Source organism: Camelus bactrianus, chromosome 26 (genome assembly GCF_048773025.1).
Source record: "Camelus bactrianus isolate YW-2024 breed Bactrian camel chromosome 26, ASM4877302v1, whole genome shotgun sequence".
In the NCBI taxonomy this organism is placed as follows: domain Eukaryota; kingdom Metazoa; phylum Chordata; class Mammalia; order Artiodactyla; family Camelidae; genus Camelus; species Camelus bactrianus.
Window position 1 is genome coordinate 10345427 of NC_133564.1, and position 13762 is coordinate 10359188.

Genomic DNA, 13762 nt, shown 5'->3' on the forward strand with positions numbered 1-13762 from the left:
TACTGTGCTGGCACAGTGGATTGTCAGGACCCCTCTGCTGCCCTCTGTCTCTGTTCTCACAGCGTTTTAGAGCCAGAGGTACATTCCCAGGCAGAGTTGCCCATGATTTTCTTGGAACATTCAAGATTAGCCCCACCAAATGGTTGGGAGGAGGCAGCTACTGATGGAGTGCTGTGAATGGGCGAGTCTTTCTACAGCAGCGAGCAGGACCAGACTGCCCAGCCAGCCCACCTAATCCCGCCACTTCTGAACTTGGCACCTCGTTGTGACTTTGGGGTGGAACATAACAACTGAGTGTGTTTCAACTGCCAAAAGACAGATTTAACTTTTCAAACCCTTCTGGAAGCAAAGAGTATAGTCATACATATGCATCTTTTGTGATGTTGGTGAGATATTTTATCACAGAGACACAACATTCGCCTGTTCTACAAGTAGTTGTTGAATGCCCCTCATCCACCGGGCAGGGCTCCTCTGCACTTTGAGGATACACAGCAAACGCAGCAGAGTACTGTCCTCAGGTGAGGGGGACAGACAGATTAGGAGTTTGGGATTAACACGTACAGACTACTATATGTAAAGCAGGTAAACAACAAGGTCCTACTGTATAGCATGTAATAACCTATCATGGAAAAGAATCTGAAAAAGACTATATATGTATGTACAACTGAGTCACTGTGCTGCACACCTGAAACTAACACAACACTATAAATCGACTATACCTCCATAAAAGTAAATTAACAAATATACTACCAATGCATAAAAGGAGCCTCCTGGTAAATGAAAATTAGGATAATTTAGGCTTAATATTTACCTCTTCAGCTTTCTTATTCTGCTCTTATTCTAAAAACAAAACTTCATGAATGCAATAAAAACCAAACAAACAAAAACGCCAAAATACTGTCCTCAGGAAGCTTCCTTTATATTGTTAAAATCAAACTGAGAATGTTAAAACTAAAGAAACTTCCCTAAAGGCAGCAAAGAACCCTGAGAAGCAGAATCTTCTCCCCTTTAAGGCAGCTGTGAGTGGTCTAGATTCCGGTTACCACAGTGGGGTTTTCACTTGCTGGAATAATCACCCAGCAAACCCTTTAGCGTTTCTCGGTGCCGCGTCAGTGACTTACCTGTAGTTGAGGTCTTCACCTGAGAGAGAGAAGTGCTCGTACAGTGAGTAGGCCTCGTTCCCTTCCCAGTCTTTCAGGTGTATTTTGAGCACGTAGCGTTTCTGATTAGTCACTTGTGAAACAAACTCGTTTCCCAGCCAGTGCTCGCCTGAAGGGTTCCCAAATCCCTGTAACCCAAGTGTTAAAATTCACTGACTTCATTTATTTATTTTTTTCTTCACGTATTTGAAATCAACAGTCCATCAGTTTAGCACAGGGTAACCTTCAAATACTCAGCTGAAACTCCTTCCTGTACTCTGAAAATTTGGAGTCTTCCATGTAAGAAATATATTTTTTTAAGAGGTCAGCTTTAAGAAACTAAGCTGTTACTGGACGAAAATTAGTATTGGAATAGTTAGAACGGCTTGGGGAACCACCTACAGAAGCATAAGCATAAACAGCTTAGTCTGTGGCTGTGTGAGTCCCCATGAGACAGTTTACCAAAAAAAAATGCTGATCCTGCCGTTAAAAGTAACCCTATCATTCGAGTGCATTTTTTCATTTTTTTTGTACTTGATCTATGAAATTAATTTGGGAGGAAGGGGTGAGTAGGTTTACTTATTTTATTTTATTTATTTATTTTTAGTGGAGGCACTGGGGATTGAACCCAGGACCTCGTGCATGCTAAGCACCCACTCTACCACCGAGCTATACTTCCCCACAGCACACCTTTTGTTTGATATATAGTTCATCTTATATTGACAGGACCATTCTTTAACAGGGAGACTGAAACACCAGTTAAAAAGAATCTTTCAGTTAAAAAAAAAAAAGGTCAGAAGTCATTGGTTAGTTTTGGATTTGTGGCAAAGATTCTGCACATTCTCAAAGTTAGTTTTCACAAAGCAAATTATTTTCAGATGGTTTACAGAATATCCGTACGTACCACTTTATATTCTCTCCAAGTCCTCTGAAAATCGACACTGCCATCTTCACGTCGCTGAATAATCGTCCACCCACCTCCGCCAGTCTCCATGTCACAGTAAGCCTGCAACGGGAATGCGTAATTACTGCCTGGGAACCGTCCCTCACTTGGGTCTTAAATAACAGAAATGGGATGAACGGAGATACCTATAATAAGACCAGGCTGATGGGGTTCTCTGGGGTAAATCTCTGTGGTCTTCCAAGAAACGGGATTTTAAAGAAAGTGAAAACCATGAATTTAAAATGATGACGAAAAATAAACAGTAACCTAACACAACGTGTCGATGAGCATGTGACCTGGTCGTCATGTGTTCCAGGCTAAAGCCCCACCCCAGTGGCTGACCCAGAGATCGCTGTTCCTGAGAGAGTCATGGTAGATGTGACATGTTGGCCGACTGGCTCCAACTCTCGTCTGCAGCCTGTAGAAATCCACGCACTCGTGTTCACAGCCCTGGAGACCTTTACGATGGTCACCAGTCCCGATCAGCTCTCCAGGGAGTTGTGTAAAGGGAGACTCTTGTAGGGTCTCCAAGACTCCTGCTATGCTGTGGGACTCTTAGCGTCCCCTGTGGGATCCAAGTCGGGTTTCCTGGTTTGTCCCTCAGAACCAGGGGCAGGGGCCCCGGGTACCCACTATGGTGTGTGTGACCCGAGCGGGTCCCCACAGCTCTGCCCACACGTCCTGATGTCATGCATCTTTGCACTTTGCTCACTGCCCACTGTATTTCTCTTCCCAGCTCTTTTGATTTCTGCTTTAAACTGGTTTGGTGGGTTTAAACTCTTCAGGACAAAAAATTCTTTCTTGGGCTAAGAGCATGCGTGCTCAATTTCAGCACAGCTGGAGTTTTATTATTATGAAATTAAAAAAGCAAGATTGAAAGCAAGATTATACAACTAGTTTTAAATAATGAGATTATAGTGGAACGAAGATGTTTTCCAGAAAGTTAAGATAAATTTACCTACAGCCTACAAGGTATAAATGCGAAAGTTAAGGTTCAAAACCAACCAGAAGTATTCTTCCTTTGTCATTTTCCATGGTCTTTTAGGGAGAATAATGGAGACCATTTGGACAGAGTAAGTTTAGATGTGAACCAGTCTGCATTTGTGAGCTAAATCCTAGAAGCGGGGGCAAAAGGAGAACCCATGGGGGCCGAGCCCTGCCCCTTCATGTTCGGCGCTTGCCTGCGGTCTCGTCTCCAGGGGACAGAGAGCTGGGGTTAGACCTCTGTAGACCTCTTGCTAGTCCAGGCTCTTGGGAAGGCCATTTGGCCCTTATCGATTTCCCGAAGATCCTCGTGTGTGGACACATATGTTCCACTAAAGAAAGTTACATTGATTAAGAATAGAATGATTCCCTTGTTTCACATCAGTCAGACACGGGGACCCCACAGATCTGCTAAGTGGATACACGGGGACCCCACAGATCTGCTAAGTGGATCTCCTGTGCTGATGGCGTGCATTATCATCGCTCCATCCCCGAGCAGCCCTCTGGGCCAAGCGCTGCTCCATGCTCTGCATGCTACCTGTGATCTCACAGCAGCTCTGCCATGATACTGTAATCCTGTGTTGTTAGAAGGAGAAAAGATGGGGTAAAGGTGGGTTAATTTGATCAGAGTCATTCAGCAATTAAGTGGCATTTAGGACTTGAATAAGGTTTCTCTAATTCCTACTTCTGTGATGTGTCTGCTGCTACAGAGAAACTTGACTCTTGTTAACAGGCCGAAAGTCCCTGCACGCAGCTCCAAGTTGAAATCAGTTCATAAGTGATACTGCCCCTTACTTGTGTCTGGTCCACAAGACGGTCAGTACTGCTCCCTTCAGGCAGTGTGTGTGTGTGTGTCTGTCTGTCTCTCTGTCTGTCTTAAAAGCTCCATTTGGTAAACTGAATAAGGCCCACTGGCCTGAGGAGTTGGGCACACCCGTTAACGCCCGTCCCCTGAACGGCATACTGGGCGGTTCCCAGCGAGCCTGCCTTCATTCCAGGAACACTTGCTTCTTCCTGGTCAGAATCGCCCTGATGCAGTCACTGATACTTAAATCAGAGAAGGAGTTCATCCTGGTAGGGGCATCAGTCAAGACTAGGGGCTGGTGTGGGGATGGTCTGAGCCCCACCATTCTCTAGCCCATTAGGGACAAGGATAGGATCGTGAGAACGCTGTCTTAGTATTACTCTGTCCAGATGAGGAAGAAAGAGCCGAGCAGTTATAGGACTGAAATATTACGGTTAGCTGGGTCGTGACGCTTCCAGAGGAAGACAGTGTTCAAGTAGTTATCCACGTAGCCCAAAGGGACTGATGAAAAATGATGTAGTCGATCGTAGCAAGGTCCAAAAGGCAGATAATGCCCAAGACCTCACCGCGCCAATCACAGCAAACCCGAGGGCGGCAAATGCCTTGGACGCGCGTGCTCTGGCGGTGCCGGGACCTGAGATCTGGCTCCACAGCTTGGGCCTTTCAGCAAATAACGCTTGATTTACATGTCAGGCTTAAAAGCTCTGAGGCCGTGGTGAGAGGCTAAACTGCACACAGATAAACGTTAGGAGTCAGGTATTCTATGAAATTCAGGGAAGGAGACTGTTTCGTCTCTAACTAGCAAAAACGTAACCTCAAATGCTTCCAGTAAGTGCCATCTTGAAGTGTCTATCTTGTGCAGAAACCTAATGAGGTCTTCAAAAATAAACTTGACATCTTTAGGCTTCTTTTGGAAAAGATCTGCCCAAAGATCTGCCGAGCATTCTTTTCTTGAATCAGATGAAACAGGGCAGGCAAGGGTGCCTTCATCCCTCACCCACGCGGGGAGCTCGCCTGGCAGTCTCTGGGGGCAGCCGACATGTGACAACTGCCATGCACCAAGGGGACGGTAAGTCCTGAATCCTTCTCACCTGGAAACCTCTCTCCACGACTGGCACATCATGTCACGTGACAGGTGAGGAAGCCAAGACCCCACACACTTGAGCTGACTTGCTGAGAAGTGCACATTGGCAGAGTCAGGGTTTAAACCCAAGCCTGTCCGACTCTCTCGCCTTAGATCAGTCAGACTGTGAATTATGGAGTCTGAAGTCTGGGAGGGACTCCAGAGGTAACTTCACCTGGACTGTATATTTTGGAGATGAAAAAATCGAGTTTTCAAAGATTGTTGTTCCCCACTGTGTAAATGAGTTATTTTTCCTGCATATGTGTAAAAAAAACATAAATCCTAACGCCGCCAGCCGTGACCTGAGACATCAGCCCAGAGCTGTGCACTCTCATCTCCCTGCAGAACGCTGCCGTGGTAAGGCCATCGGGTGGGGACGGTGCACTGGGTTGGGGCACACGGCACTAAGTCAGGAAACACTCGCACAGCAGGATGGTGAGTGTCGCTCTGGACTTGCATCCGTGGCGTTCCCATCTTACTCAGCCCCCCCCCCCCGCCCTGTCACTGTCCCCTTACTTTCAGGCCAGGAAGAGACCAACACCTGGTGACAGACAATAGCGCACAAAAAGTTGCCGTGAAAACTGGATAGCAGAAGGGAGTGAAAGGCTTCCTATAAAGTGTGTTCGTTACCTTTTCATCTGCAACAGTCTGGGTTTTCTCTCCCCCTAATGCACTGCTTCTACGGTGCTGGGGACATTAACTGAATTTCAAGGTTGATTTAGAGCAGCATAAATGAATTAGAAAGACTTCTTTGGAAAGTATTATTTTGAATAGCACTGTATTTGTCTTTTAAATTAATAATCAAGTGTGTGTTGTTTCAAATTTCATGTCTTTAAATCCTTAATGTTTGTATCTTAAAAGTGTTGTCTTTATTACCACGTTAAATACTGAGGGCAGTTCTGAGTTCAAAGAGATAACGCTTTCAGGACCCTCTGAAATGTCCATTTTAATAGACCATTGGGTGCCTTTTCCGTTAAGTGTTTCTGTTTGTTCAGTGGGTGGCTGTTTTTACAGTTAGATGTAAACATATGTATGGACACTGAACATACCAGTCATCCAATATTAAACACTTCACACTCATTCTCATATAACGTTCCTTTACCTTATCAAACCTGTAAAAGAAGCCACATTGAGATATTCCCCTGGGAAATGACTTTTCTTTCTCATCTAAAACTGAATGTCTCCCAAAGCAACTTCGGGAGCCATGCTCCCTGAGACATCCGGGGTAACCAAGAACAACCGAGTTAGGCTGTACACTGGCTCCTCCCGATGCTGAGTTCTGGTTGCTGGTTCACTTAATGCTTAGTGATTGTGCTTACATCTTGAAGTAACAAATCTCTGAGGTCACAAATCTCTGATGATGTGATGTGAGTCTTCCAGCCCATCAGATGGGGTCAGAATACCCCACCCCAGCAGGTCCATGGGCCGGAACTGTCTCCATAACCACACGTCCTTGGCCTTGGGTGCTGTGACAGCCTTGGCACTGATGGTGCAGAAGCACTAGGGAGTGACATGACCAGACCCCTAGAGTGAACCAAGGAAACGGCACCAGCCGTGCTGGGGTCACTGTGTGCTTCAGTCATAGGCTTGCAACTGGGGTGAAAAAGCCAATTTCACTTCAGGATGTCTCTGACAATGCAGTAAATATTATTCATTTTATTAAACCTCTACTGCTGAGTGCATGTCTTTCATATTCTGTCTGATGAAGTGGGAGATGTGTGTCAATCACTTCTGCACTTCAGAGTGCCATGGTCATCTCAGAGAAACGTGTGTGTGATTGGTTTAGTTGCCAGCTGAATGAGCCTTTTTTGTGGGAGGGTGGATGGATGGAATCCCATTGTTACTTGAAATAACGATTGAAAGATAAACTCTGCTTATTTGAACTCTGGTATCTGGAAGATATTTTCTTTAAGATGAATGAAGTGAGTCTGACACTTCAAGGCAAACAACTGTCAGGATGCACGATCAAGCCAAATGCAAGGGGAATACAAGCAGATTACCTTCTGCACAGGACAGGGACGTGATAAGACAGCTCTGCCTACATCGTTACTTTGCGTCGTCAGTGTCCTGTGCACAGTGGTTGGACTCGGAGCCCTCGGCCGGTCCTCTGTGTGGGGTCAGTGTGCCTCGCTCTGCTTGAGTGAAGCTGGAAGCCGCGGGGGCGTGTGAACGAGCGGCTCCTCCGCTGAGCCAGGGAGGTGGCTGGGAGCCTTACCTTTTTCTCTTCGGTGGAGTTCGGGAACCTGAGTGCGTAGACGCCGCTGGTTGTCAGTCCCGCTTTGAACGCGTCCGCGCAGTCTCGGAAGATGATTTGTTCTTCCTTAGCAACCAGGGAGTTCTTAGCTGCTTTTTAAAAATAGGAAAGCTTTTAAAGGGAGTTCATGAAAAGAAAGGTTTATTATTTCGAGATGCGCTATTTGGTAAGTCTTATTACATTTGAATTCTTACAGTAAGTAAAAGAGATGCAGAAAAAGCTACTCTTTCAGCCTATTTCATCATAATTCTCAAAGACTGGTTGCCAATTATCCATGGTTCCTTCTTTCTCTCATCAACTGTATGTAATGCAAGCACTTCACAATCAGGCAAAATAAAATAATACTTCTAAAAAAAAATCTTCCATCTTGAGTAGACTCAGATAAAGCTCCTACGGAAGAATGAAAGAGAACTTACTGGAAACAGTGTTCGCTCAACAAAGACTGCACCTGTGGCCCACTAGCCACTACCCTACGGAGGCCGTGGTGTGTAGTTTCCTTTCTTTTTGTGTATGTGAGGCCAAGTCTTTATACATTTTTGTAGACTGTTGGGCGAAGACATTTGGCATTCTTTGGAATTTTAGCGACTGTCTCCTAATAGCTCGTGTTGAAGAGGAACCTGACATTCATTTATGTGTCTTTGAAACTCTTCCTTTAAGTCTAAAAAGTCTAGGACTGAAATTCTTTCCAGTTCTGCTCTCAGCATTTAGATTTCCCAATCCCTTTTTTGCCACATTAAAAAAAAATGTATTTTTGCAGGTATTAATTTCTATTTCATTCTAGAGGCCCACGGAGGTCTAGGTCTCTGGTGGGGTGTGGGAGGCACACGGGGCGGGGCCTCCGCTGCTGCTCTGCCCCCGCCCCACCCCCACACGCCTATTTTCTGCCTGGCTCTGAGCCACATGATTTTCTCTGCTCCTCAAAGCTCACCCTTCACACTGTCTTGGTTCCACCAGGCGCCAGATGATTGTCTTTGCCTTTTCTATGAATGTGAAAAAAAGTATATATGATTTTTCTAAATTACAGGAGTGAAACTCTAGCTGGAAGGCACATGCTGCAACCTGGCACCTGGCGTGACACCTTACACTTGGCATCAAGATTATGCCGCTGTTTTTGTTTGTTTGCTTCCTTGTTTAAGTAGAACCCTTGTTTACGTGTCTGTTATTAACGCCAGGATGACTGCGACTCAAGGGAAACGCGAGAGCGTATTTCTTACGGAAGGGAAGGATGTCGCTACATCATTCCTGTGTAAAGTACATCTGCGTCCAGAGAATACAGTGGAAAGGGCATGATGAGACAGACCATCGTAAGGACAAGACCCAGTGTTTAAGAGTGAAAACACCACGCAGGTTGTGTATCCCGTCTGTAATTAATGACTGAGGAGGCATCCCTTCTTCCCTCGGATACCTAAGAGAAGCTGAAAGGTGAAACAGGAATAAGGAAGGCGAGATGCAGTTGAGGATGTGGTGAGAGAAACTGGCATTTCTTGGGTGCCCGTTTAATGCCAGTTACTGCAAATAGTATCTCATTTAATCTTCACAACAACCCTGTGGGCCTAGTGATGTTTTTCCCACTTGAAAAATAAAATGGTCCACTGTGGCTTAGTAACTTGCCCAGCCCCATACATCTAGTTAATGATGGAACTAACTCACAGTAGGCTCTTCGAGCCCATGAGTCAAAATGTGTTTGGGGTGTTTTGCCTCATAATAGTATAATATAAACTTCCCTCCCCGCTTCCTCCTTTTTAATTGGTTCCATATTGAGACCCTGGAAAAATTTCATATGAATTATGGAAGAGAAATAGTGCCTTTTCTGAAGGGTGAGGATCTTCTTAGCATTACGAAAGTGTCGTCGACTAGCAGCAATTAAAACTGAAGAGAAAATTACCTATAAACTCTACTTACAGTTTGATGTCGATATCATGGTCAATAAATTATGAACTGTCTCCATCAGCTCGTGCTGCTGCTTTTGGAGGACTGAATTATTCACCGTGGCGGTCACCAGTTGTTTCTCTAGTTCTTCAATGATGGAATTTTGCTTGGACACCAACACCTGGAGCTCATCTTTCTCTTCTTTTATCGACTGAAGTTGAACTATGTGCTTATCTTCCATATCCAGTACTTTCTTTTCCAGGAAACTTGTAAAGGGAAATGATGGTTGGTTAGCAGACGGTTTTCTAAGTCCGCTCAAAGGCACATGCTTTGTAAACACTTGCGAAATCCTTATACAGTTGTTTATATTTTTAAAATTTCTAGTTGACCACGGCACCATAAGGCATCCTTTATGATGTTAAAAGAGTTACAAAGTAACACATTGTTGCCACCGCCCTGCAGAAGCTCTGGAACTTGCTGAGAAGACTAGACAGGTGACACAGCTGTTACTTAGACATGAGGGGAAAATACCCCGGTGACAATGTAAGCTTCATGATTAGAAGCTGCCACATGCAGGGCGTTTGAAGACCATGGTTTCCCTACAGGGGACTGTGGACAATGAGGCGGTGCCTCTGGTGTTGGGGACACCTGTGGGTCCCTGGGGAGAGCCCGGGGCTGAGCACCTGGCCTCTACACATGACCACCTGTGTCTCCTCGCTGGATCTCAGTGTATCTCTATCCTAATGAAAGTCCGCCTTTCATTAGAAGTAAATCTCTATCTAAAATGAAGGCATGAGATTAGATGACTATCTCTGAGACCCCTTCTAGTCATAATCCGTGCGTCTGTTACTCCTTTTTTGGGGCAGTAGCATTTTCTGAGCCTGGAAACATTACTCAGCCAAGGGGCTGTCTACCCACTGTAGGTCTTAACCTAGAAGCGTTAACAATCAGTACTAGCAATTATTATTAGAAATTAGAAGTTATTAGAAAATTATTAGTTGCGGCTTTTAAATTTATCCCAGCCCAGCAGCCATTGTCAACCAGCCATTGTGTATGACAGTAAGTATCCTGCCAAAGTCTCAAGTCGAGAAATGAGTGCAATGCAGTCATTTGCTTTCGACTTTCATCAACTCTACCACATCCATTTTTCAACTATTACTTCTTGTTATTTTTCTTGTCAACCTACTTATTTTTTTAACTTGTATATCATTTTCATTAATTTGAAAACCAAGATGATTTACCATAAGCAAAAGATAACCTAAAAATAAATGCATAACATTTTTGTTTTCTACCTAAAATCATCTCTAGTACCATCAGTGTACAGGCAGTACTCTTTGGAAATGCTCCTACAATGCTTGACAAGTAAAGGGAAATATACAGGGATTTTTAAGCCACTAGTCTATGCCACCTTCAAAGTGATGTTGCTGAAACTTGTTATCCTACCAATCTTCTGTTGTCTGCAATATTCTCTGGAGAGACATAAAAGATATAATGATCCCACGGCTGAGAGTGTGAATGAGGGTGCGAACACTCTTGGGGCAGATATTTAAAAAGAAAAAAACACATTAATTTCTTTCTCCCAAACCTGTACCAGTATAACCTAGAGGGCAGTCACATCCTGACTGAAAAGATTTAATCTTAAGATTAAATGTAAGCAGGGACTGAAGAGTGCAGCCCAGCCTCCGGTCATCCCAGACCAGGCTGGCTGTGCGCAGCGCCGCGTAATGAGCCAGCCACACTAGCATGGTGAGGAGTCTCAGAGATCAGGTTCCATGGCAGCGTTTTGAAAAATACACGTTGGGACCCACTACTGGCTTGTGGAATCAATTTAGTGAGTTGAAATCAGCATTTCTTAGTGGAAGGACATTAAACAAATGGGATAAAACAGATGAGAATACAGTGTAAATTCACGGCAAGAGCTTGGCCAGTGTAGCCAGTGCCGTGGTCAGGAGTGAGGGCGGGTGGAGGGAGGAAGTGGGGGTGCCTGCATTGCCTGGCGTGTTGTGTTAGCAGCTTATTTGATTTACTGATACAGGATGCTGTGTTTGATCATCACCTGAGAAGCTGGACTTGGGTGTGGCTTAACTTTATGTTAACATAATTCATGGTCCATTGAGAAGTGTGGGGAAATACTCCTTTTGGCAGAAATATCAAGGATGAATCATGTTTCTTTCATAAGTTTTTATTGCCTCTCTTCAGAAGGGGACAGTGTCAATGACAGTACTTAGCAACAACAATAACCACTATAACAGTAATCACAATTTCATTGAACTGATACAAGCAGCCCCTAACTTAATCAAAAGAAGAATAACATGAAAAAATGCATAGTAATTTTCATCTTCAGCTGGTGAATCTAAACGTGTTATAGTGGTGACTGAAACTGTTTCAGGAAGAAAGCAGTTTCACTTTGGGGGAATTATTGAAGATAATTTAAAATATGGTTTGTCGAATGTGCAATGCACTCACGTATTTTTGTTCTTGCAAATGACAAAGGCTAGTCACAATTAAGACACCTGAAAACACAGTCTGCCAAACTCGTTGAAAGTTGTAAACTCATCAACACAGTTTTCTTATTTATTTACAGTTGTTGATGAAAAAACATTATTATTACCATATTATTTCATGTTTGTGACAAAAGAGAACGTGATTTCTACAGCTGCTGAGCAGATTTTTCTTCCTATAGGTACAGGTTTGTTACATACGGTTTTTATAAGTCAGCTGATAAAAGTCACACCTTTCAGTACCCCTACTAGGGCGAGTCATTCGGAAACAGCTCTTATGTGACCCCAGTCTGAGTCAGGTGCCTGCATGCAGTCCAGTTGTGGAGCTGTGCTGTTGCAAGTCACGTAGGACTTCAGTTCGTTAGATATGTTTGACATGGTGGTTTTATGGAGAAAATATTGTGAAGTTTAAATATAATGTCATACAAACTGGATTTGAATTATTGGAAAAGCACATTATTGGTCAAATGCAAATTAACCTGAGAAAAATCGTGGAGGATTAAAAAAAAACATGTGAAGGCTCAGGAAACAGGGCAGGTTTCCATGTGGCTGGAGTTACTATTTTAAACATTGTAAAGCTTTAACATAGAAAAGAATCTCACCAAATCATGGATGATCAAAAAATATAGTAAAAGTTGTCAATTGTTTTTCACAGCAATTCAAGCTGACTTTGTGTAAGAAGGTTTGCATACTGTGGTAAATGAAAATATTAAGCAGTGTGTCTGAACTTGGGAAGAAGATGCACACTTTTCTAGGCAAAAGGCAATACGATTTGACAAATATTTACAAAGGTGGTGTCTGGGTCACATAATCGACGTGTGTAAATGGTAGTGTTAGCATCGTAGCGTACTAAATTAGAAACTTAAGGGGGGGAGGGTATAGCTCAAGTGGTAGAGCACATGCTCAGCACGCATGAGGTCCTGAGTTCAATCCCCACTACCTCCTCTAAGAATCAATAGATACTAAATAAACCTAATTACGTCCCCCCACCAAAAAAATAAGTAAACTTTATTTAAAAAAAAAAGAAAAGAAAAGGAAAGAAACTTGAGGCAGGAACCATGTTCAGTACCAGAGCATCCCAGCATAGCTGCAGCCTGCTGTAGACAACACTGAATAAGGCCATTTTAACAAACGAAATTAGAGAGATTGTTATATCTCAATGATTGGTTTCAGACTTTTAATTTATTCCTTTTTAGACGAGAAGAATTGAAACATTAAAGAAAAATATTTGGATTAAAAATGTACTTGTTTTTCAAAACCCTCAATCAATAATGAGTTGAACTTGTTACCCAAAGAACAAAAAGAATTATTTCAGCTTAGTTCTTGATTAACAAGAAAGAATGATTTTAAGACAGTAAACTTATTGTCATTTTTTGTTAAGAATGAAGAATCATTTGTAAGGGGAGGGTATAACTCAGTGGTGGAGTGCATGCCTAGCATGCACAAGGTCCTGGGTTCAAATCCCCAGTAACTCCATTGAAACAAATAAATAAATAAATAAACCTAATTACCACCCCCCAAAGGAATTATTTAATTGTGACATGGAGTGTATTCCCTGACCATCCCCAAGTCACACATGCATGTCTTGAACAGGAACAAGGAAATAAGCACACCTGACATGCGAATATGATTATCCTCATATATGTCCCCTCCCCCCGGAATAAACCTATGAAAACAGTCCCACTGATCATAATCTTTGATATTCTGTTGCTTTTCTTAGGATTTTTAAAAACCTTACTTAATATACTCACATTCAATATTAACTTTGTTTTTACTTTATCATATGCTGTAAGAGTAAACATTGCATTATGAAACGTGCAGTGGTTTACCATAAAGTGTAGTCTTCCTGCCGTAGACCACTTGGCATTGGAGTAAACTGAGGCCTCAGAGGCAAAGGCACTCAGTGGGGTTCATACCGAGATGCCTTGGGCAGCGTGGCTGTTACAACCACAACCCTGGCAGTCGTTTTCCAGAGATTCATCCATAATATTGAGGTGGGGTTTGGAGGATTAGTGTAAGAGACTCTTTAAGGGATGGGGTGGGGGCAGGACAGAGGTGGAACAAGATGAGAAGGTGATGCCTCCTCGGTGTCTTTCTCCCAGCTCTCCCTCCCCTTTCCCCCTCAAGGTTCTTGTGCATTAAGA

General features: G+C 43.4%; 2 protein-coding genes across 6 annotated transcripts in view; one reads left to right on the forward strand and one right to left on the reverse strand.

The window, feature by feature from the left end:
- Positions 1 to 13762, forward strand: part of MCPH1 (microcephalin 1) — a 188071-nt gene that overhangs the window by 84463 nt on the left and 89846 nt on the right. The window contains exon 13 of one of the 4 annotated variants that reach the window (XM_074353775.1): positions 8421 to 9119. The exons of the other annotated variants lie outside the window; for them this stretch is intronic. Within the exon in view, the coding sequence (XP_074209876.1) occupies positions 8421 to 8498 (78 nt within the window). The 3' untranslated portion in view covers positions 8499 to 9119. Of the gene's footprint in view, positions 1 to 8420; positions 9120 to 13762 lie in introns of those variants that run through there. 4 annotated transcript variants of the gene reach the window in all.
- Positions 1 to 13762, reverse strand: part of ANGPT2 (angiopoietin 2) — a 51228-nt gene that overhangs the window by 7078 nt on the left and 30388 nt on the right. Inside the window, exons 4-7 of one of the 2 annotated variants that reach the window (XM_010953342.3) lie at positions 9151 to 9383; positions 7210 to 7340; positions 2044 to 2145; positions 1122 to 1288 (exon numbers count right to left, since the gene is read on the reverse strand). In XM_010953342.3, coding sequence (XP_010951644.2) covers positions 1122 to 1288; positions 2044 to 2145; positions 7210 to 7340; positions 9151 to 9383 — 633 coding nt within the window. The remainder of the gene's footprint in view (positions 1 to 1121; positions 1289 to 2043; positions 2146 to 7209; positions 7341 to 9150; positions 9384 to 13762) is intronic. The other variant, XM_045515536.2, reaches the window with a different exon arrangement.